At 43.0% G+C, this 23639-nt stretch overlaps 1 protein-coding gene across 1 annotated transcript in view; it reads left to right on the top strand.

Moving 5' to 3' along the window:
* The window catches only part of CLUAP1 (clusterin associated protein 1), a 57214-nt gene that overhangs the window by 23693 nt on the left and 9882 nt on the right, over window positions 1–23639 (top strand). Inside the window, exons 7-8 of the mRNA XM_066576505.1 lie at window positions 14878–15011; window positions 16329–16470. Coding sequence (XP_066432602.1) covers window positions 14878–15011; window positions 16329–16470 — 276 coding nt within the window. The remainder of the gene's footprint in view (window positions 1–14877; window positions 15012–16328; window positions 16471–23639) is intronic.

The following is a 23639-nucleotide window of genomic DNA, read 5'->3' as shown; positions in this document are numbered from 1 at the left end:
AGATGTGAAAGCTGGACTGTGAAAAAAGCTGATAAGAGGATTGATGCGTTGGAGCTGTGGTATCGTCGAAAGCTGCTGCGTATGCCCTGGGCAGCGAGAGTAACAAACAGAGAAGTCCTGAATCGTATAAGACCTGATATATCACTGGTGGGGAAGATGACCTGACTAGGACTCACAGAAGACAAGTTGGCCAGGCTCAGACTCACGTATGTTGGCCATATAATGCAAGCAGAGTTGCTAGAAAAATCTGTAATGCTTGGACAGATCAGTGGCAAAAGAAGATCCGGCTGCCAAAGGACACAATGGCCGATACTTTCAGAGCTGATACTGGCATTGATATCACACAACTGAAAGAAGCAGTGCAAAACCGAAAAACATGGAGGGAAGGAGCCTGTAGGGTTGCCGAGGGTCGTGAACGACTAAACAGCTAACAACAACAATAACAACCAAGAAGAAATATAAAAACAACCACATGCCGGGCTTAAGCTTGTTGAATGCCAGTGCTCCCTGCTGGAGCTTATTGTCTTTATTATAGTCTTTGTACACTTACACAATGTTCCCAGAGGAGCTATTGGAACATTTAATTAGCCGGCCGCCATTCAGACAGACATGGGGAATAAATGTAATTCTTATCCGCCACTAGATTGGTCCTTGAAAAATAAACCTATCCACTCAAAACTCCTGTGATAGGTGCTTATCCAGGTCTGTATTAAAGTGTTGTGTGTGCGGTAAAGGGATAACATCATACTTCAGACTAAATGAGTACTGTATACTTAAGAAATGGCCATCACAACCCACCTACTCCGAGAACAAGTACAAAATGAGTCATTCAGCTTCAGGTCATTTGGGTTTTATGTATTGCATTTTTTTCTGTAAATTTGGGAAGAAGCTATATCTGCCTGTTAAAGGAACACTCCAAACAAATCTGATACCCAGAGTTATACCAAGTATAAATAGGGTAAATTGGCTTCTGCCTCATTGGGAAATTTTTGCCTTCCTCTGGATCAACAAGTGGGGGTGGGGGTTAAAACAGGCTAAACTGGATGGACATTTTTCTTTTTTAAGCCTTGCATACGATGTTACTATGTTAAAGGATAACATTGGGATTTAAAGAGCTTTAATGACCATAGACCGGTATCCCCTATGCAAAGGAAAGAGGATAAATGTCTCATCTCTGGGGTTCTGACTGCTGGGATCCTCGGTGATCCTGAGACTGTGGCCCCGAATGTCCCTGTTAATGGATTGGCAATGTGGATGCTTGACCACTGCTCAATTCACTTCTATAGGATAGGCAGAAATTGATCTACTTGGCAATCTGTCTATTCCAGAGAAGTGAATGGAACGTGAATTAATTAAGCATGCACACCGCCTATACATTCACAAGTGCGGGTCTCTGGATTACTGAGTGTCCCAGCAGTCGGACCCCCAGCAATCAGGCACTTCATATCCTGTGGATAGAGGATAAATGTCTTAAGTGGTAAAGCCTTAACCTCCCAGCAGTTTTGGCTGAGCGCTGTTCATTCTGCATGAAAGGAATGCTAGCTTTTCTCCTTAGGGAGAGCACCTAGAAGGTGAGTGAGGAGACTTATAAGGCCATTCATGCTCCTCTGGGTAATATGCAGATAAGGGAGATGGAACAATACCTCTGCAGCGCCACCTATTAGAAGACAGCATTCCTGCAAGTCAATGTTAGACTCTTTATACAAGCCTTTTAACAATGACTGGGAATTGAAAGCCAAGCCAGAATCCATAGCACTCTGTGTATGGATTCTGGCTTGGCTTTCAATAAATAGATAAATAATGTTACAGATGTAGCAGTACTGATTATGTGTAGTTTTGTTTTGGGTTTTTTTGTTTGCCTTTTTTGCAATATTTAAAGCCTTATAAATCTTTAGATGCCATGGTCAGTAATGGCTGCAGCATCTGCAGGGTTAAATGATGCTGAAGCGTGGTTAGATGAGCAAGTCCTCATCACTTCACTCCCTTTCTGTGGAAAAAAGACCTCCACATGTGACAATCAGAGAGCAAATATGTTCTCTGATGGATGGGGCAGGGGATAACAGCATGAACAAAAATTCATGTCCCTCCCTCCTGAGACAGGAGAATCACAGACCTTCTCTGCTACCACTGGTTTTTCCCCACCTCCTTCCTTGCTCTCTCTACTGCACAGTGCCTAAATGACAGTTGTATATACCTCAGTATGATTGAAAAATAAAAAAGTTATGATCCTGGAATATTGGATCACATAAAGTATTTTTTAAGTGTTTATATTGTGAAAAAGTAATAAAGCATGAAGCCTCTATAAATTTGGTGTTGTCATAATTGTAATCGTCCTAGAATAAAGGTATTTCTATCATGGTGAAGGCCATAAAAATAAAGTTTGTTTTTTTTTCCATTGCCATCCGCAAAAGTTATTCAATGCAGTATATGTACCCAAAATTGGCTCCCGGAAAAATTAGAACTCGTCCCACAAAATACAAGGTGTTATATGACCGTGGCGAAAGAATAAAAATGTTATGACTAATGGAACACGAAAGGGGAAACTATTTAGTGGCTCTTAAGGCTAAAATTAGTTATGTCATTACGGGGTTAAAAATGCACCTAGGGGCTTATTCAGACAGGTGTATATCAGTTGGGTTTCCCCCCACCCCCGTTGATATACTCTGCTCCTCTCTGCAAGGGGAGGAGGCAGGATGGTACGGGAGCTAGTGCACTGAGCTCCCGCCCCCCTCTCCGCTCTTCGCTGCTGTTTGCAATGGGAGGGGCGGGATTGGGGCGGAACTTAGCTACGCAATAACTGCCATTTTAGCTAACTTAGACATATCATAGAGACATGTTAAAAGTTTTGATCAGTAGTGGTCTCGCTGCTGAGAACCTCGATGATTGCTTACCTGAGCACTGTGCCCCTCCTATCGTCTTTGCTGCGTTTCCGCTCCTTTCGGCAGCTGAAGACTACTGCATAGAGGTCTATAGGCATGATCTTCTATAGACATGATCAAGAAAAAGCATCAGTGAAAGGGATCCTGTGGACAGAAACAGCTTGTCGCTGAAGAGGGTTAGAGGAAGATGTCAAGTGTTTTTCTGATGAATAGGCAGTGCACAGTCAAGAAAATTGCAGCTGAATGCAATACTGGTGCTCCAAGTAACGTGTATGAACACACAACTTGTCATTACTCCGCAAGCAACCAATTCCAACTCCATTGCTGTACAAGGGCTCCTACACAAGGGCGTATTTCAATGGGTTTGTTCACATTTCCATTTTCTGCGCGCATTTTGGACACGCAAAACAACCCCTGCAGTAGGCTCTACTTCTTTGCAAATTTGCGCATCAAATGGCCCCATAGAAGTCAATGGGGTGGAGGTGGGGGTCTGCAAATGCGGGCACAATAGACGAGCGGATACGTAATATCCTGCATAATTACACTGGAAAAAGAACCTATCTGGAACTAAATAGCCATTTCAAGAGGTGTCTTGTTTGCTACGAGCAAATGAACATCCTCTGTGGGCGGAAATAGTGTAATAAAATATGCCAATATGCAGAGAAGCATAGTTCATTCCACAAAAACACATATACATCCGTGTGAAGAAACCTTAGAAGAAACAGAAAGGTGAGACTACAGTGGGTGTGGAAATTGGATCACTGAGCAGTGGGAAAACATCGCCTGGTCAGATGCATACAGATTTCTGTTGCCAATGGGAGGTTAGAATTTGGCACAAGCAGCATGAATTGATGACCCCTTCCTGTCAGCTGGTCAGAACATGTCAGCACCTACAAGAAGCTTCCTGCCCGCAGGGGCCAATATTTCTGCTGAACGATTTCAACACCTAGTGGAATTTATGCCACAATGAATCGCTGCAGTTCTGAAGGCCAAAGGAGGTCCAACACGCAAGTAGATGGGGGTCTGTAATTAAGTGGCCATTCAGGGGATATGGGGCAGTAGACTTTTGTATGAGAGCGCATTCACAATATATATACTGCTTGAATTACATACATATAGTTAGAAGCAGCACTAAAGATGACAATCTTCTCTTCATTGTGAAAGCACCTTCTGTATGCAGCCATCCAGCTAAAATCCTGCCCTCCCCTCTTCTCTCCTGCCTCCTGACACCATCCTTTCTTCACTACTGACATCTGTTATGAAAAGCCGCATCCTGCGCTACAATTTCCTTCGACTATAATTAGTGACTGAACCAATACTGAGCTGAAGTTGGGGAGTTGGGGAAAAAAGTAGAGTTCCTAATGATAGAGGTGACTTCAGATTACCCTTCATCTGCTAATATATATATATATATATTAGGCGAAAGCCCTCACTCACTCACTGACTCGCGACTGTTTCTCCAACTTCCTGGTATCGTACAAATGCGAAATTTGGCATGACCATTCTTTAGTTTTCCTAAATAGGAAAAGTAAAGGGGTCACAACTTGATTATTCAATTCTAAGTGCAAAAGTAAGTGACTACTTATGTAAAGTAACTAATAACTTACATCTGTACTGCACAAATATGAAACTTGGCACAACCATTTTTAGGTCATTAATTGGAAAATTAAAATGGTCAGAACTTGATTATTCAATTCTAAGCACAAAAGTTATTGACCCCCTATGTATTGTACCTTATCTAATTCTCTAACTTCCCGGTGTCGTGCAAACTTGAAATTTGGCACAGCCTTTGTTTAGGTCCTAAATAGGGAAAGTAAAAGGGTCAGAACTTGATTATTCAATTCCAAGTGCATCTGCACTGCACAAATGTGAAATTTTGCACGGCCATTCTTTACATCCTAACTAGGAAAGGTAAAGGGGTCGCAACTTCAATATTCAATTCTAAGTGTGAAAATCGACAATACATGAGACAAGAAACCATAACGCCTAGGAAAATTATTTTATACTGGAGAATCTACCTGACCTCTGTTTGTATAGACTGAGAAGAATATAACTGACCTCTATGTGTCTATACTAAGGTGAATATAACTGGTCTTTGTGTGCCTATACTGAAGAGAATATTACTGACCTGTATGTATATATTACTGGGGAGGAAATAACTGACCTCTGTGTGGGTATATATACTGAGGAGAATATAACTGACCTCTGTGTACCTATACTGAAGAGAATATAACTGACCTTTGTGTGCTTATACTGGGGAGAATATTACTGACCTCTATGTATGTATTACTGGGGAGGAAATAACTGACCTCTGTGTATATACTGGGGAAGATATAACTGACCTCTGTGTATATATTCTGGGGAGGATATAACTGACCTCTGTGTATATCTACTGAGTAGAATATAACTGACCTCTCTGTGTATATAATGAGGAGAATATAACTGACCTCTATGTGCATATACTGAGAAGAATCTACCTCACCTCTTCGTGTATATACTGAGGAGAATCTACCTCACTTCTCTGTGTATATACTGAGCAGAATCTACCTCACCTCTTTGTGTATATACTGAGGAGAATCTACCTCACCTGTGTGTGTATATATACTGAGGAGAATCTACCTCACCTCTGTGTGTGTATACTGAGGAGAATCTACCTCACCTCTGTGTGTATATACTGAGCAGAATCTACCTCACCTCTGTGTGTGTGTGTGTGTGTGTGTGTGTGTGTATATATATATACTGAGGAGAATCTACCTCACCTCTGTGTGTGTATACTGAGGAGAATCTACCTCACCTCTGTGTGTATATACTGAGCAGAATCTACCTCACCTCTGTGTGTGTGTGTGTGTGTGTGTATATATAATGAGGAGAATCTACCTCACCTCTGTGTGTGTGTGTGTGTGTGTGTGTGTGTATATAATGAGGAGAATCTACCTCACCTCTGTGTGTGTGTGTGTGTGTGTGTGTGTGTGTGTATATAATGAGGAGAATCTACCTCACCTCTGTGTGTGTGTGTGTGTATATAATGAGGAGAATCTACCTCACCTCTTTGTGTGTGTGTGTGTGTGTGTGTGTGTGTGTGTATATACTGAGGAGAATCTACCTCACCTCTGTGTGTATATACTGAGGAGAATCTACCTCACCTCTGTGTGTATATACTGAGCAGAATCTACCTCACCTCTGTGTGTGTGTGTGTGTGTGTGTGTATATATAATGAGGAGAATCTACCTCACCTCTGTGTGTATATACTGAGGAGAATCTACCTCACCTCTGTGTGTATATACTGAGCAGAATCTACCTCACCTCTGTGTGTATATACTGAGCAGAATCTACCTCACCTCTGTGTGTGTGTGTGTGTGTGTGTGTGTGTGTGTGTGTGTGTGTGTGTGTGTGTGTGAGTGTGTGTGTGTGTGTGTGTATGTGTATAATGAGGAGAATCTACCTCACCTCTGTGTGTGTGTGTGTGTATAATGAGGAGAATCTACCTCACCTCTGTGTGTGTGTGTATATATAATGAGGAGAATCTACCCCACCTCTGTGTGTGTGTGTGTATATATACTGAGGAGAATCTACCTCACCTCTGTGTGTATATACTGAGGAGAATCTACCTCGCCTCTTTGTGTATATACTGAGAAGAATCTACCTCACCTCTGTGTGTATATATACTGAGGAGAATCTACCTCACCTCTTTGTGTATATACTGAGGAGAATATAACTGACCTCTATGTGTATATTGTAAGGGGTTAATTCTAGACTTTCTTCCCCTTTTAATAAAAATAAGAAAATACATTTAATTTCTTCTTCTTACAAGCTCACTCCTTATCTGTTCTGTTCCCGCTATACGACCCTGAACTTTTACTAACCATCCTCCCATATATGTTATCCTGTTTTCTTGTTCATGTTCCGAGAAGCGCGTCCAAGGACATTATGTTTTGATACAGTTGTCACCGGACATTGATGTAAGAAATATTATTGAAAGATATATTGTTCAATTAAAAATCTGCAGATGTTATGTAGCCTTGAGCATGCCTGGGGCATGCGCAGTAATCAAATCATACATCAGCAAACTTTTCCCTATAACTTCTGTAATACTCTGAATAAACTTCACTTCGCTTTTTTTGACAATCCATGGTGCATGTGACTGTCTAATTTGCGTTGTCTATGAGTACTCATATCTGAAAATAATCTGGAAGCAGACAGCATCCGCTCAACGGTCAGAGTTTGACCACCCCCAACAATATACTGAGGAGAACAATCTACCTCATCTGTCTGTGTATATACTGAGGAGAATCTACCTCACCTCTTTGTGTATATACTGAGGAGAATCTACCTCACCTCTTTGTGTATATACTGAGGAGAATCTACCTCACCTCTTTGTATATACTGAGGAGAATCTACCTCACCTCTGTGTGTGTATATACTGAGGAGAATCTACCTCACCTCTGTGTTTATATATACTGAGGAGAATCTACCTCACCTCTGTGTGTATATACTGAGGAGAATCTACCTCACCTCTGTGTGTATATACTGAGGAGAATCTACCTCACCTCTGTGTGTATATACTGAGGAGAATCTACCTCACCTCTGTGTCTATATACTGAGGAGAATCTACCTCACCTCTGTGTCTATATACTGAGGAGAATCTACCTCACCTCTGTGTCTATATACTGAGGAGAATCTACCTCACCTCTTGTGTATATACTGATGAGAATATAACTGACCTCTATATGTATATACTGAGGAGAACAATCTACCCCATCTGTCTGTGTATATACTGAGGAGAATCCACCTCACCTCTTTGTGTATATACTGAGGAGAATCTACCTCACCCTTCTGTGTATATACTGAGGAAAATCTACCTCACCTCTGTGTGTATATATACTGAGGAGAATCTACCTCACCTCTCTGTGTATATACTGAGGAGAGTATAACTGACCTCTATGTGTATATACTGAGAAGAATCTACCTCACCTCTCTGTGTATATACTGAGGAGAATATAACTGAACTCTATGTGTATATACTGAGAAGAATCTACCTCACCTCTCTGTGTATATACTGAGGAGAATATAACTGACCTCTATGTGTATATACTGAGAAGAATCTACCTCACCTCTCTGTGTATATACTGAGGAGAATCTACCTCACCTCTCTGTGTATATACTGAGGAGAATATAACTGACCTCTATGTGTATATACTGAGAAGAATTTACCTCACCTCTCTGTGTATATACCGAGGAGAATATAACTGACCTCTATGTGTATATACTGAGAAGAATCTACCTCACCTCTCTGTGTATATACTGAGGAGAATATAACTGACCTCTATGTGTATATACTGAGAAGAATCCACCTCACCTCTCTGTGTATATACTGAGGAGAATATAACTGACCTCTATGTGCATATACTAAGAAGAATCTACCTCACCTCTCTGTGTATATACTGAGGAGAATATAATTGGCCTCTGCGTGCATATACTGAAAGGCTGTAAAGTACATAAGGAAGCGGCCATGGACTACAAGGATGGAGCATGCCTTTATGGCTAAGAAGGGGCTGCAACCTCCAGTCTAGGGTTAAATTTGAATAAAAGAGATGTTACCTTTTAATGGTAAAAAGTGAGGAGAGTGGGAGGCGTGGCACATTTTGCAGAGGGACATCGGTACATGCACTCTGAGGAGAATCTATGTATATACATATTTTATTCCTCGGTTGCACTGAAGCAACCATGACTTCATAAAATTTTCCATGCGAACAACAGGTAAACACCTGTACCAAATTAAGTCAGGCGAAGCCGGGTATATAAAATAGTCCTTCATATTTACTAGAGGCTTTGTTTGAAGCTACAAGTAATAATGATGTACGGTATACAGGATCTTCACTTTCCACCTGCTGTGATATCAGATGATTGGTGGCTCTTCTACTGATATCCCAGGGGATTGTAGTTGGATGTTTTCTGCCTTTGATTTCTGGTGACCGTAAATGGGCTTATTGTGTGCGTGTTCATGCACTTACATGGGGAAATATGATGGAATGCCTGCAAGGTTATGACTTTTCGATAAATGAATTGCTAGGGCAGTGTTTCCCGACCATTTTTGGTTTGCGACACGCATCATCAAAAAATTTGTATCTCGCAGCAACGGTGTAAAAAAAGTATTTTCTCTCACCCTTGTCTTCTTTCTCTAGCCTCTTCTCTCTTTCTAGCCTTCTCTTTCTCTCTTGTACTTCTCACAGCACAGCAGGGTGCCATGGCGCCCTGGTTGAGAATTACTGTGCTAGGATACATATAAGTGTGTGTGTGTGTATATATATATATATATATATATATATATATATATATATATATAATTTCATATTCATTTTCTATGGTTTGTGTGCCTTCAAATGTGTACTGGAAAAGTGACTCAGTTGGACCCCAACCAATCAGGCAGTGCTGTTATCTAGTCGGTATACTTTGATTGGTAGTTGTCGGGTTGCTCCTTTTAGAGCAGTTTTCCCACTATATACATTTAGCACCTTATCTACAAAAGAGAAAATAAAATATATGATTGTTGGGGGTCCGACAATTTGAACCTCCCCTGCAATCACTAGAGCATTACTTCATAAGTCCTCTATGTGATATAGCGGTGGTGCACATGCATGGGACTAATGGTTATAGCTGAGCACTATAGTAGTGAATGGAGCAGTGCTTGAACATGCACACTCATAGGGCATTTGGGGGCACAGTCATTGAGATCTTTGGATGTCCCAGCGGTCGGACCCTCAGACATCAGATCTTTATTCCTTATCCTGTGAATTGTGTATAAATGTATTTGGTGGTAGAATTCCTTTAACCCTTTGAGGACCAAGGGACATATTTGCCTCATAATTTTAAACTGCCCACAAATTCGATTGAATCATCTAGGCCTCATGTCCACGGCATGTGTGGATTCCGCAGCGGAAGACCTGCGTGTCAGTGCAGAAATTATTTTTAAATTCTTGCCAGCGATCGCGGTTGCAAATTTTTTTTTCTCCACGCAGATGTACGTGGATGCACTGCGGATCTTCCAAAAGTGTCTGCCTTCCACCTCCTCCCTGCTTGGTCTCCAAGCAACCAGAGAGGTATCTGCCTACAAATCTGCAATGCATCGGCAATTGAATTGCGGATCCCTCGCATCCATTGAGATCTATGAAACCCATCTGCGCAGAGTCCACGGTAAAATGGAGCATACTCAAGTTTCTTTTCCACGCGTGGCATCCGCAAATCAAATCTGCAGGTGTTAATTGAAGTGCGGACACCCCATGCTTCCCTATGGGATCGTCCCGCAATTCAGATCCGCCCGTGGATATTGGGCCTTACAGTCCTAACTACCTGATCCTTGGGGGTTTTGATGGCTGGAAAACTCTGATCAGGAGATCTGGAGGACCTCTGATTGAATAGAGTGATAGTTTCACATACTCGCTAGCGCTCTGTTCATTTCAATCGGACCACTAGAGATAACTGAGCGCTAAAGCTCTGTGGATAGGGGACAAATTATTTTGTGGGATGGGGAGTGTACTTCCTTTATAAAGGTGTAACCGATCTAATTAAAAAGGGTTGCTCGAGATGGAAAAATTCATGGCTGCTTTCTTACAGGAATAGCACCACCGTTGTCCGTTTACAAAGTGCGGTATTGCAGCTCAGCGCCATTCACCCCTTAAAGACCAGAGTGTTACAATCCTAAAGGGGACAGACAATTTTAGGCAATTGTAATGTATGAGTAAGTTTTATGGCTCTATTTTTATTTTCTTGTACGACCAAAATGAGTTTTGCTGTTTTTTCTCTCCCTGTAACATTAAGGGTTGTTTTTAAAAACCTTTTTTCATTGAATTTTTTTCAGGTTTTTTTTTTTTCCTTTAAATTTAAAAAAATCACTTTTTGTTTGTATAGCGCATACATATTATGCAACATTTTACATCACTTGATATTTGGTTCTGTCCTCATAGCGGCTCACAATCTATATTAGGGGTAATGTGTACAAAAAGTTGATAGAAAAGATTTTTTATTTAAACTTATAGTGCTTTTTTTTAAAATTTTTAATTAGTTGTTTGACTCTGGAATAAATGATAGGAATGGGTCATTCATTTTGTTTTGGATATTTTTTTATATCATTTGTATAGTCACAGATTGCAGGGCGGCTGTGATGATGGTTTAGTGGTTGAAGTTGGTGTGGGCAGTTGTTGTTTTTTTTACCATATATTTTTATTCCTTTCTATATAATTTTTTTTACTTACTTTTTATATTTTCTTTTACTATGTATTTTCCCCATGACGTCACATAACACCGCTGGAGAATATTCGCAATGTAATTACTATTATTTTTTTTCTGCTGTTTTCCACTGTGACTGTGGCATCCATAGGAACTACATCCATAGGATTCACTTGCAGGGGAAAACGTTCCCCTCTGCCATGCTAGAGGTTGCCAGTGATCATGTGATTACCTGGTCTAATAAAGGAAATGGCACTGCCGTTTCCTCTATTCACTACACTAAGTGCTAGTTAAGCACTATGGAGGCTGAAAAGGAGAAGACAGAGCGGTTATAAAATACTTAGGTCTTCTCCTCTGGGTCCTCGGCTGTCTCTTAGAGAAGGCCGGGCAGCCCAAGAGATTTAAAATCTCTCTGCTCCTGGCTAGCATGTGTAGCCGAGAGCAGGGAGATGTCCCCGGGAACCGCTGTATGGGGTTCCCAGTCACATGATTGGCGTTATCCAATGGATTACGGCAATCATGTGAAGTAAAAAAAAAGTCTTAAGTTTCAACTCCCTTCATGAATCATATCGGTGAGGGGAGATGAAATTACGTAGCTAAGGCCCCTGGATTTATTTGTGGATCTTGCCTCGCCTTCTGCACACACACCCGGCGCCAAAATGGCGGACACATGCGCAAAAGCCAGAGATTGCCGGGGTAATTTAAAATCTCCATGCTCCTGGCTACTAAACATAGCTGAGAGCCTGGAGATTTCACGGGGATGGCGCGGTACGCAGTCCTTGGTCATGTAATCGCCGATATCCAATGGAAAATGGCGATCGCGTAAAAGTTTAAATTTCACCTCCGGTCACAGTGAGGGGAGGTGAAATTACTTACCTAAGGCCTCCGGCGATATCCTCTGACGGTATCTTTATCCGCGGACCTTTCCCAACTTCGGTGCATGCACCAATTGGCAAAATGGCAGACGCAAACGCAGAAGCTGGGAAGGGCCCAGGAAATTTGAAATCTCCTTGCTCCTCCCTACTAAAGGTAGCTAAAAGCTTGGAGCAGTGACTGAGGGCCGCTGTGAGCCGTCCTCAGTCACATGATCGCTGTTATCCAATGGATAATGGCGATCACCTAAAGGTTAAGAAACAGTTGAAGTTTAATGCTCCTTTCGGTTTGGGCCCTGTGGTGCATACAGAAATAATATTAGGGTTACATTGGGTATGTCTCTGAGCACAGGACAAACAGGGGTATCCATTATCCGGTGAAAGTCTTTATTCCTATGTGTGCTGTGCAAAAAAAATAGTTTTTAAAATGACAGAATTGCAAACAAAATTGTAATTTTTTTCCTTCTGCTTTGCTTAGATTCATTCAAAAGCTGTGGGGTCAAAATAAGCAGTAGATCCCTAGATGAATTCGTTAAGGGGTCTAGTTTTCAAAATGGTCATTTGTGGGGGTTCTCTGATGTTTTGGCTGCTCAAGGGCTCTATAAGTGGGCAATGGGGCCTACATCACCTTCAAGCAAAATGTCTGTACTGAAAGCCACCTGCTGCTCTTTTCAGTTTGGGCCCTGTTGTGCATACGGACATAGGATTAGAGCCACACTGGGTATGTTTTTGAACACAGGTCAAACTAGGGCAGTGGTGGCGAACCTATGGCACGCGTGCCAGAGGCGGCATGCAGCGCCCTCCCTGCTGGCACGCGTCACCATCGGCCGCTCACCACATTAGTGAATGCCTGCAGGGGCCGCGGCTCCCCTGCCGACATTCACTCAGCGCTGCTATCTGTGCTGATCCCGGCGCACACTGTGAGTCAGTGTGCAGCCAGGATCCTCCTCCGCCGTCCCCCGATGTCTCCTACTTGGTTCCGCAAGAACAGGGGGAGGAGGCATCCAACAGCACACTGCAGTCAGTGTGCCCCTGGGATCAGGCAGGAGAGGAACGGCGCTCCCATGAGGAGGAGGGGTAAGTATGTGGGGCTTGGGGCGGGCATTATGACTGCTGGGAGAATCGCTGGAAGAATCGCTGGGGAGGAGGGGAGGCATTATGACTGCTGGTAGAATCGCTGGGGGGAAGGGGAGGCAGTATGACTGCTGGTAGAATCACTGGGGGGAAGGGGAGGCAGTATGACTGCTGGGAGAATCGCTGGGGGGAGGGGAGGCATGATGACTGCTGGGAGAATCGCTGGGGGGAAAGGGGGGCATTATGACTGCTGGGAGAATCGCTGGGGGGGGAGGGGAGGCATGATGACTGCTGGGAGAATCGCTGGGGGGGGGGGGGAGGCATGATTACTGCTGGGAGAATCGCTGGGGGGGAAGGGGAGGCATTATGACTGCCGGGAGAATCGCTGGGGGGGGAGGGGAGGCATTATGACTGCCGGGAGAATCGCTGGGGGGGGAGGGGAGGCATTATGACTGCCGGGAGAACCGCTGGGGGGCTGCATTATGACTGCTGGGGGAACCACTGGGGGGCATTATTACTACTGGGAGAACCGCTTGGGGGGAGGGGGGCATTATTATTGCTGGGGGACCGCTGGGGGTGGCATTGTGACTGCTGGGGGACCACTGGGGGGGCATTATTACTGTTGGGGGACCACTGGGGGGGCATTATTACTGCTGGGGGTCCGCTGGGGTATGTCACTTTTATTACTGCTGGGGGTCCGCTGGGGTATGTCACTATTATTACTGCTGGGGGGCCGCTGTGGAATGTCACTATTATCGCTGGGGTATGTTTACATGTGGCGGAAATGGGCAGAGTTGTTTCAAAATAGACAGGGTGCAGATTTTGACTGCTTTTTGGATGCGGAAATGCTGCAGAATTTTCCACAGTATTTTCCGCTGAGGACATTCTGCAGCATTTCCGCATCCAAAAAGCAGTTAAAATCTGCACCCGGTCTATTTTGAAGCCGCTCTGTCCTTTGTAGAACGACGGGGTAAAATCATATGTCGTGATAAGCCCCGCCCCCTGACGTGTTGGCACTTTGCAATAAATAAGTGGGTTTTCGGCTGCAGTTTGGGCACTCGCTCTCTTAAAGGTTCTCCATTACTGAACTAGGGTATCCATTTTGGGGCACAAAATCTCATTTTCATGTGCAATATAGAAAAAAATCCTGTCTGTAAAATTACATTTGTAAAAATATGAAATTTTATTTTTTTTTCCTCTAAATTGCATTAACTCTTGAAAAGAAACTGAGGGGTCAAAATACTTATGACACTCCTCAGTGAATAGATTAAGATGTGTATTTTTTACAATGGGGGCATTTGTGGGGGTATCTATAATTCTGACCCCTATGAACCTTTGCAATCTTGGCTTGGTGCCGGAAAACAAAATGTTCCTCAAAATGTTAATCAATGTTAAATTTGTACGTCTCTTAAATGGTTAGAAAAAAAGTAAAGTTTTTCCAATGTGCTTCCAGAATAAAGTAAACTGATGGAAATATATATCTTATCAAGAATTTCTACAGTATGTTTGCACATATTTGAGATATTGCAGTTAAAAATGTGAAAAAATTACAATTCTTTTTTTCAAAAGTTTCCCGATTTTGGAGTTTTTAATAAATATTCAAATTCTATCGGTCTAGTTTTACCGCCTAAATGAAGTGCAATATGTGGCGAAAAACCAATGTCAGAATCACTAGGTTATGCAAAACCTTTACAGAGTTATTTTATTCTAAAGTGACACATGTCAGATTTCCGAAATTTAGCCTGGTCATTAAGGCGCAAACAGGCTTGGTCACTAAGGGGTTAAGAGATACCGAGTCTCCTTCATCCCTTTTATTTGCTTTATTTCAGGAACAGTATCAGAAGATGAGAGACTTTCTGAGTAATGGGTCGTCTGACGAGGTGAACCTGGAGTCCAAAATTGAGAAACGTAAAAAGGAGCTCGAGAGGAATCGAGCGAGACTTCAGACTCTGCAGAGTGTCAGGTGAACACGTTTTCATGCTCGGTCACTTCTAGCTGCACCGTTTATTATAGAACCCCGATTCCACAAATGCTCGGATGCTGTGTAAAATGTAAAGTAATAAAGAATGCAATCATTTGGAAATTTCATATAACCGTATCTTATTCACTATAGAAAAGAGAACACCTATCAGAAGGTGAAAGGGAGACCTATTTCCATTTCTTTTAAAAGAATAACTCATTTAGAAACTAATGACAGCAACAAAAAAGTTGGAACAGGGCTAACATAAAAAACAGCTCATTTTTTTACTAAGTTACATGAATGTGTATAAAAAGATCACGTTAGAGAGGTTTGATGTTGTTATGTACTGCAGATGGTGGGATATTCTAAGTCTTCATAGTTTTACATTGAGAAACCTTTTTTTCTGAAACTTTTTTGAGATGTGTTGCTGCCATCAATTTCTAAATGAGTTATTTTTTAAAAATGAAATGGAAAACTTCTCACTTTCAACTTCTGATGTGTGTTCTGTGTCTTATTGTGAATAAAGTACAGTTATATGGGATTAAGGGCGCATTCAGACGACCATATATCGGCTTGGTATTCACGCCCAGCCGATATACGGCGTCCCTCTCTGCAGGGGAAGGAGGCTGGAAGAGTCGGGAGCAGTGCTCTGAGCTCCCGCCCCCTCTCTGCCTCCTTTCCACCCCCTCTCCGCCCCTCTGCACTATTTGCAATGAGAAGAGGTGGGGCGGGGCCAAGTTTCAGGAATTAGCTCCGCCCCTGTCCCGCCTCTCCTTATTGAAAATAGTGCAGGGGGGTGGAGAGAGGGCGGGAGCTCAGAGAATTGCTCCTGAGTCTTCTAGCCTCCTCCCTCTGCAGAGAGAGACGCCGTATATCGGCCGGCATGAATACCCGGCGGATATACGGTCATCTGCATGCGCCCTAATGGCCATGACTGTTCTTGCTTTCTCATCATTACTTTGACCAGTTGTAAATCAGTTGTCACATTCAGGGCGCAGTCACACGAGCGTGTTTTTTTTTTTTTTCTTCACGCATGTATAGGTGTGATTTTAAATCGCATCTACATAGAACCAATGCTTTCCAATGGAAGCGGTCACATGTGCGATTTTTACATGCTATTAAAATGCGCACCTGCAAAAGATAGAACAATAGTGTCAATGGTGTCAATGGTCACGCAATTTTTCTACACACGATGTGGGATTTTTTTATTTTTAAATCGCAACTACACATGTGTGAAAAAATCGCTTGTGCGACTGAGCCCTCTTGGTTGTTGTTGTTATTATTGGGCATCTAATGGAACTCCATGTCCATGTTTTTCAGACCAGCCTTTATGGATGAATATGAGAAATTGGAGGAAGATCTCCAGAAGCAGTACGAGATCTATATGGACAAGTACCGGAACCTCTGCTTCCTGGAGCAGCAGCTGGAGGACCATCATCGGGTAGAGCAGGAACGCTTTGAGGTGAGACTTGTATCATGGCTTTTTACAAGATCCATGAGTATTTTTTCCCCATTGACTTATCATAAGTCCTGTTTTTTTATTTTGTACTGAATGGACAGCATGCAATGCTATTCTGACCGTCAACAAGTATGAACAGAGCCTATCATTCTATTAGACTGATCCTCATGTACAAAATTGATAAATTCTGCTTGTCTGTAGTCACTACTAGAGGGAGCTCACTGCAGAGTTTTATTACAGTATGCACTCAGCTCCAGAGCTCCCCTACTGGTGACTACAGTTAACATTTTTTATCTTTTAAAGGGAACCTGTGATCAACTATAAGCACCATAAACTAAATTCTGGTGCTTATAGTTTAGGTGACAGGGAATCTGGTGTGCTGTGTCTCATACTCGCCCAGTCTTCCATTCCTGCTTAGTCTTCTAGCAAAGTCAATGTGCACACCAGCTTGATGGAGATTAATGGGAGTACAGCCTTTTGAAGTGAGTCATGCTTGCCGTGCACACACTGACTTCACTGGGGGACATCATAGCAACAGGGCACCGGGTGAATATTAGACACAGTTCCCTGGACTCCCCATCACCTAAACTATAAGCACCATAACCTAGTTTATGGTGTTTAGAGTTGATGACAGGTTCTCTTTTATTCTATGTCCCTAGAATATACTTTGGAAAGAAGGTTTAGAGACCCTTCCTGCACGTTCCCTCGTTTAAAGAGGTTGTACCACAGTAGACTTTTATTACCTAGTCATAGAATAGATGATAAAAGTCTGATTGGTGGGTGTCTCACCACTGGGACACCTACTGATCCTAAGAACGAGGGTCCTTTGTGTCTCTTCTCACTACTGGCTCGCTGCACCCACCCACAATGACATCAGAACGACTGGTGGTTGCTCATGCTCAGTGCCGCTCAATTCATTTCAGTGGGGCTGACCGATCTAGTCGAGTACAAGTGCTCAGCTATGGCTGGCGATCCCGTTGAAAATGAATGGAGAGGCACCAGGCATGCGCGACTGTTGCTCCATTCAATCTCCTCACGGTCTACAATCCTGACAGTAAGGATGGAGGTCTTGGGACTCTTGTTCTCAGGATCGGTGGGGGTATCAGGGATGAGCCCCCCCACTGATCAGGCTTTTATCAACAATCCTATGAGGAGGAATGATACCAAATGTTCAATGAGACTAGCGTGAGCATCTTCTCATCTGAACTCTCTGCTCTTCACATGTGCTCATGAATTTGGACCATGTATGACTGGTAACAGCTCAGATGGTGACAAAGATGGCGGTATTCTCTTAAACTAGTCTTAATCATTTGGAGTTTCCCCCAATATATCCGTTGTGCCTATTACTTTGAAATGAATACCTATAGTAAGCGGCCCATCTTCTTTGTGTACCCACATCTTATCCTTACATGACTTGTCTTTAATATCTCTATGCTACCATTTCCTAATAACGCAGTCCTTCTGGCACAATGATCCGCTTTTCGTTTGGCTCCCTGGCAGCCATCACTTGGTCTGTCACTTGCTGTGCGGTAGTGATGTCTTATTCTGCAGGCTACATCTCGGTAGCCCGGAGCTCATTTTCTTCACTTCTGACTACATGTTCCCAGTAAGAGGCTTGTCAGTCTTGCTCTGATGTAGTTGGTCCCGCCGTTCAGTGCAGCATTTATAGAGTCATTTTGTGTATTTGGTATTCATATATAAATATAGTATTAAAGGCAAACTGAACCACAAATTTCTGATTTCAATAGGGTTTTTTTAGAAGATTTCTAGTAAATTTTCCAATCTGTGCCCCAAAATTTTCATCAGGCAGCAGCAATTAATTTGTAACCTCAGATCCTCAGCACGAGCGGGGTCAGTCCTGTTAGCTGTATTACCTTTCTTTCCTTGCAGAGCTTTAAAGAAATATTTCCTGTAGGAAAGGAAGATATACTATCCTACCAAAAGTAATTGGACCCCTGAGCAAAAATCAAAAGTAGTATTTATTTCCATCTGTTACTACTTAGTGGGGCTCTTTTCCCCCTAATGATATTGGATTCTCTCTATGGCATACTTTCCACTAATGTCTGATACACTTCAGCTGGTATTTCCTTCCATGTACACATATATACTATTATGGCACATGGACATCATAGTGAGTGCCCTGTGTCCAGAACATCCTTTTGGTACCCAGAGCAGAAAACCGCTGCAAAAAGCAACTTTCCCTATGGCAGATTTGGTGACAGCTAGGTTTACATGGTCTCCCATTCATTTAAATAGGTGATGTGCCGTACAATGGAGGAACGTTAGGTCGCTTGTGTCTTTTCCAGTGATTGCTATGGGATTTTCTAGAAGTTGTCCCATGAAATGATGTTATCTTTCATCCACAGTATAGGGTATAACTTTCTGATTAGTGGATCATGACACTGGGATCATGACAGCAAGGGTTCTAAAGATCCCCCGAAAAAATAAAGTGTTCACACATTCAAACTTTCAACCCATTTATTTCAATGGGAGCGCCAGACAGAACTCTGCTATCTCTGGGAGTCCCATTGAAATGAATAGAACAGTGCTTTATTTATTTGGGGATCTTGTGATCCATGGGGTTTCCAGCAGTCCGACACACACAGCTAATATAATCCTGTGGGTAGGGAATAGCTTTCATTTCATGGGACAACTCCTTTAACAGCCGGACCCACAGTGATTAAATTGATCGTCGGGGCTGCTTATTATAGAGAAGGGGTTGTCCATTTGACATAACCCTTTTTTAAAGTGGTTTCCCCAGCAGGACTACACCTCTCCACATGCCCTGTAACTGCATGTGGACACTCTATTTACTTCTGCGGGAATTATGGAAGTGGCATAAGACCCCCATATACAGCTATGATGGGTTGGAGGATGCCAAATCATGAGATAGGGGTAGATCCCAGAGGTGGGACCCACATCTCATATCCTGTGGAAATGCCATAAAAGTCCATTATGGGAATATCCCTTTAACTCAGAATTTGGTAGCATATTTGAGAATGAGGAAGTACAGAGCTGTTGGAGAATTAGAACAGAAGGATGAATGGCGCTGTTGAGGATAAACAGAAGACCTCCATTTGTCTTGAAGGTCACCGATCATCCTTCTGTTCTTCTTCTCCCACAGCTCTGTTCTTCATCATTCTCGAATATGCTACTAAATATCCCTGCGTCCTAACCTAAGTGACTGCGGCATTAGACTATAATTAGATGATGGTGTGAGATTCCCTGCAGATCACATTCTACAGCACATTCTTATTTAACCCGTTAACCTGTGGAAGCTGAATGGCATCACGCACTGTAATGATGCCCGCTGCACGCTTTCACATGTAGATAATGAGAAGTGCTGCGCTATTGTTAGTAGACTTGAGGGCAGGAGTTCAGGGACCCGGCCGTGGTCAGGGTATAGTAATGAGTCCTGATGAGCGTCAGCGATCTTGTCCGTGTTTGGTTTATTCACAAAATACATCAATTCCAAAAGTTTTTATGCATTTCAAAGGTGATACTCAGCAAACCATGGAGTGGGGGGTATTAGACACCTTGGCAGCATGGCATAATCCAGTTTCTGTAGGCTCTATCCTTTACTTTAACATAATTCTGATGGAGTTGATATGTATTAAGATATAATAACACAACCATTTTTTTTTAACCCCTTAGTGACGGCTCCATTGCCTTTTTACCTCCTCACTAAGTGGGCTTTAATCCTAGAGGACGTAAAAACATACATCCTCTTTGGATTAAAGCCCTCTTAGCTGAGGACGTGACAGCTCCATGCTGTTGGTGCCCGCAGGTAGCCGACAGCATGGAGCTGTCATCCTGGGCAGCAGGCAGTCCCCTCTGGCAATGCGATGATCGCAATTAAGTGAAAAAAAGTTTTTAAAAAGTTAGATATTCAGCTGCCCTGATGGATCGGATCCATCAGGGCAGCTGAGATTACTCACCCGCCTTGTCAGAGGTGTCCCGCGGTGCACTGGTCCTCCGGGACCTGTCGCCGCTCTTCTGCGCATGCATGCCAGACGTATGACGTCACGCGCATGCGCAGAAGGCCGGGAGCCCCGGAAAATTCAAAATCTCTTGGCTCCCAGCTCCTGAAGGTAGCCGGGAACCAGTAGACGTCACGGGGGCCCATGGTGAGCGGTCCATAGGCCCACGATCGGCGCTATCCAGTGGATAGCGACGATCGCGAAAAAATTTTAACAAGTTTTTAAAAAAGTGCCAGTTTCACCTCCAGGCTCCTGGCTACAAAACTTAGCCGAGAGCCTGGAGATTTCACGGGGGGGGGGGGGGGGGGGGGTATGGGGCGGTGAGTGGTTCATGATCACGTGGTTCGCCGTTATCCAATGGATAATGGCGATCACGTAAAAGTAAAACAAAGGTGAAGCTTCATCTCCCCTCACCGATGCGATCGGTGAGAGGAGATGAAACTTTTTACTGGAGACCTCCGTATTTGCACCCTGACGCAATCCTCCTCCGTGAACTTTCCCGAATTCTGCACATGCGACTGCCGGCAAAACACCGGACACATGCGCAGGAGGTGGGGAGCCCAGGAAATTTAAAATCTCCTTGCTTCCCAATGGTCGCCAAGAGCCTGGAGCAGTGACCTTGTTGAGCCGGTCTCACATGACCGGATAGGAATTACGGATTCCGCATGCGTCTGATCCACGGTAATACGCAGATCAATCGCATTGGATTACACAATTCCGCTCACATTAGTGGGTCGGAATTGCGTAATCCACTCACAGAAAAGAGAACGCAGCAGGTTCTATTTTACCGCGGATATCCGCAACATAGAGCCCATTGTGCTCCATGGTCATGGATATACCTGCAGCCCATATGCAACTACGTTGTATACGGGCTGCGGGTACCCGCGTCATCGCTAATCGACGGTGCGGGAAATACAAACAAAAAAAAAGTACTGCAAATGACCGCCTGTGTGAGTAGGCAGTTATGTGCAGTACATTACGCTGCCGTACGCAGGGTCACAGCCGGTCTCACAGCTGGGATCCGCTGTGGGCCTCCACAAGCGGATTCCACATCTGGCCGTGTGAGCCCAGCGTTATTCAGACCACTACCTGTAATACGCAATTTACAAGAAGCCCCGGGAACGCTCGCCTTCCTGCAGTTCCAGGAGCAGCTTGTTGAGCGCCTTCTGTGTAAGACCGCCGCACCTCGGCAAGCTTACGAAGACTCACAGAGCGCCACTTTTTACACCCCATACCCGCCACTGAGGTCAAGAAATACCCCACAAAAAGCATGAGAGGAGGGAGGATACCCGGTTTTATTGCCCCATGTACCCATCCCAACCAGCCTCCGTAATTACTCCTGTTTTCGGAAATACTACACAGTTCACATTATTACTTTTATCTAAGATTTGGGAAACGCCGAAAAGGGCGCAGAGGGGGGGGGGATATTTTTAACGTGTCAATTTTTATTCCGTACAAGTGGGCAATGGGGCCTGGAATTTATTCCGTTTGTACCCTGAAATCCAATGGGTGTTCCCTCCATTACAGGCCTTGCCATGTTTCCTGTAAGTAGATTAGGGCCACAAGGGGTATGGTTCTGAACACGGGACAAACAGGGGTATCCATTTTGGGGTGAAAGTCTTCATTTATATGTGTGCTGTACAAAAAAAACAGTTTTTAAATTGATACAACTGCCAAAAAAAATGAAAATTGTAATTTTTTCCTACTGCTTTGCTTAGATTTATTCAAAAATTGTAGTGTAAAAATACACAGTACACCCCTAGATGAATTCATTAAGGGGTCTAGTTTTCAAAATGGGATCATTTGTTGGGGTTCTCTGTCGTTTTGGCCGCTCAAGGGCTCTACAAGTGTGCAATGGGGCCTAAATCACCTTCATGCTAAATTTCTGTTCTGAAAGCCACCGACTACTCCTTATATTTTGGGCCCCGTTGTGCAGCCAGACATAAGATTAGGGCCACAGTGGGTATGTCTCTGAACACGGGACAAACAAGGGTATCCATTTTGGGGTGCAAGTCTTCATTCATATGTGTGTTGTACAAAAAAAGCTGTTTTTAAAATGACAGAATTGCCAAAAAAACGAAAATCACAATTTTTTTCCTTTTGCTTTGCTTGAATTCATGCAAAAACTGTGGGGTCAAAATGGGCAGTACTCCCCTAGATAAATTCCTTTAGGGGTCTAGTTTTCAAAATGGGGTCATTTGTGGGGGTTCTCTATGGTTTTGGCCGCTCAAGAGCTCTACAAGAGTGCTATGGGGCCTAAAACGTCTTCAAGCAAAATATATGTTCTGAAAGCCACCGACTACTCCTTTCGTTTTGGGCCCCGTTGTGCATCCAGCCCTTAGATTAGGGCCACAATGGGTATGTCTCTGAACACGGGAGAAACAGGGGTATCCATTTTGGGGTGTCAATCCTCATTTTCATGTGCACTATAGGAAAAAAGTATGTCTTTAGAACGACATATTTCCAAAAATATGAAATTTTATTTTTTTTCTCCTCTAAATTGAATTAATTCCTGAAAAAAAACTGTGGAGTCAAAATACTCATGACACCCCTCAGTGAATACACTAAGGGGTGTAGTTTTTAAAATGGGGTCATTTGTGGGGGTATCTATCATTCTGACACCTATGAGCCTTTGCTATCTTGGCTTGGTGTAAGAAAACAAAGTGTTCCTTAAAATGCTGAAAAGTAATGTTAAATTTGTACGTCATCTAAATAGTTAAAAAAAACACAAAAGTTTTTCAAATGTGCATCCAGATTAAAGTAAACAGATGGAAATATATATCCTATCAAAAATTTGTACAGTATGTTTGCACATATTTGAGATATTACAGTTGAAAATGTGAAAAAATGAAAACTTTTTTCAAAATTTTCCCAATATTGGTACTTTTAATAAATGTACACAAATTATACCGGTCTATTTTTACAACCTAAATGAAGTACAACATGTGGCAAAAAAAATAATGTCAGAATCACTTGGATATGCAAAACCTTTACGGAGTTATGCTATGTTGAACAACACGTCAGATTTCCAAAATTTGGCTTCGCCACTAAGGGGTTAATATCTGATCTTTACTTACCCTAACAGACAAGAGATGGACCAATCCATGGAAATCCTAGGAAAATTTCGTAATGGGCACCCTCCAGATGGAGAGCTCTTTAAAATGTACTACTTAATGTTCACCATAATTTCAT

Source organism: Eleutherodactylus coqui, chromosome 8, assembly GCF_035609145.1.
Source record: "Eleutherodactylus coqui strain aEleCoq1 chromosome 8, aEleCoq1.hap1, whole genome shotgun sequence".
In the NCBI taxonomy this organism is placed as follows: Eukaryota; Metazoa; Chordata; class Amphibia; order Anura; family Eleutherodactylidae; genus Eleutherodactylus; species Eleutherodactylus coqui.
Note: the sequence above shows the minus strand (reverse complement) of the source record. Positions and strands in the feature narration are given on the sequence as shown.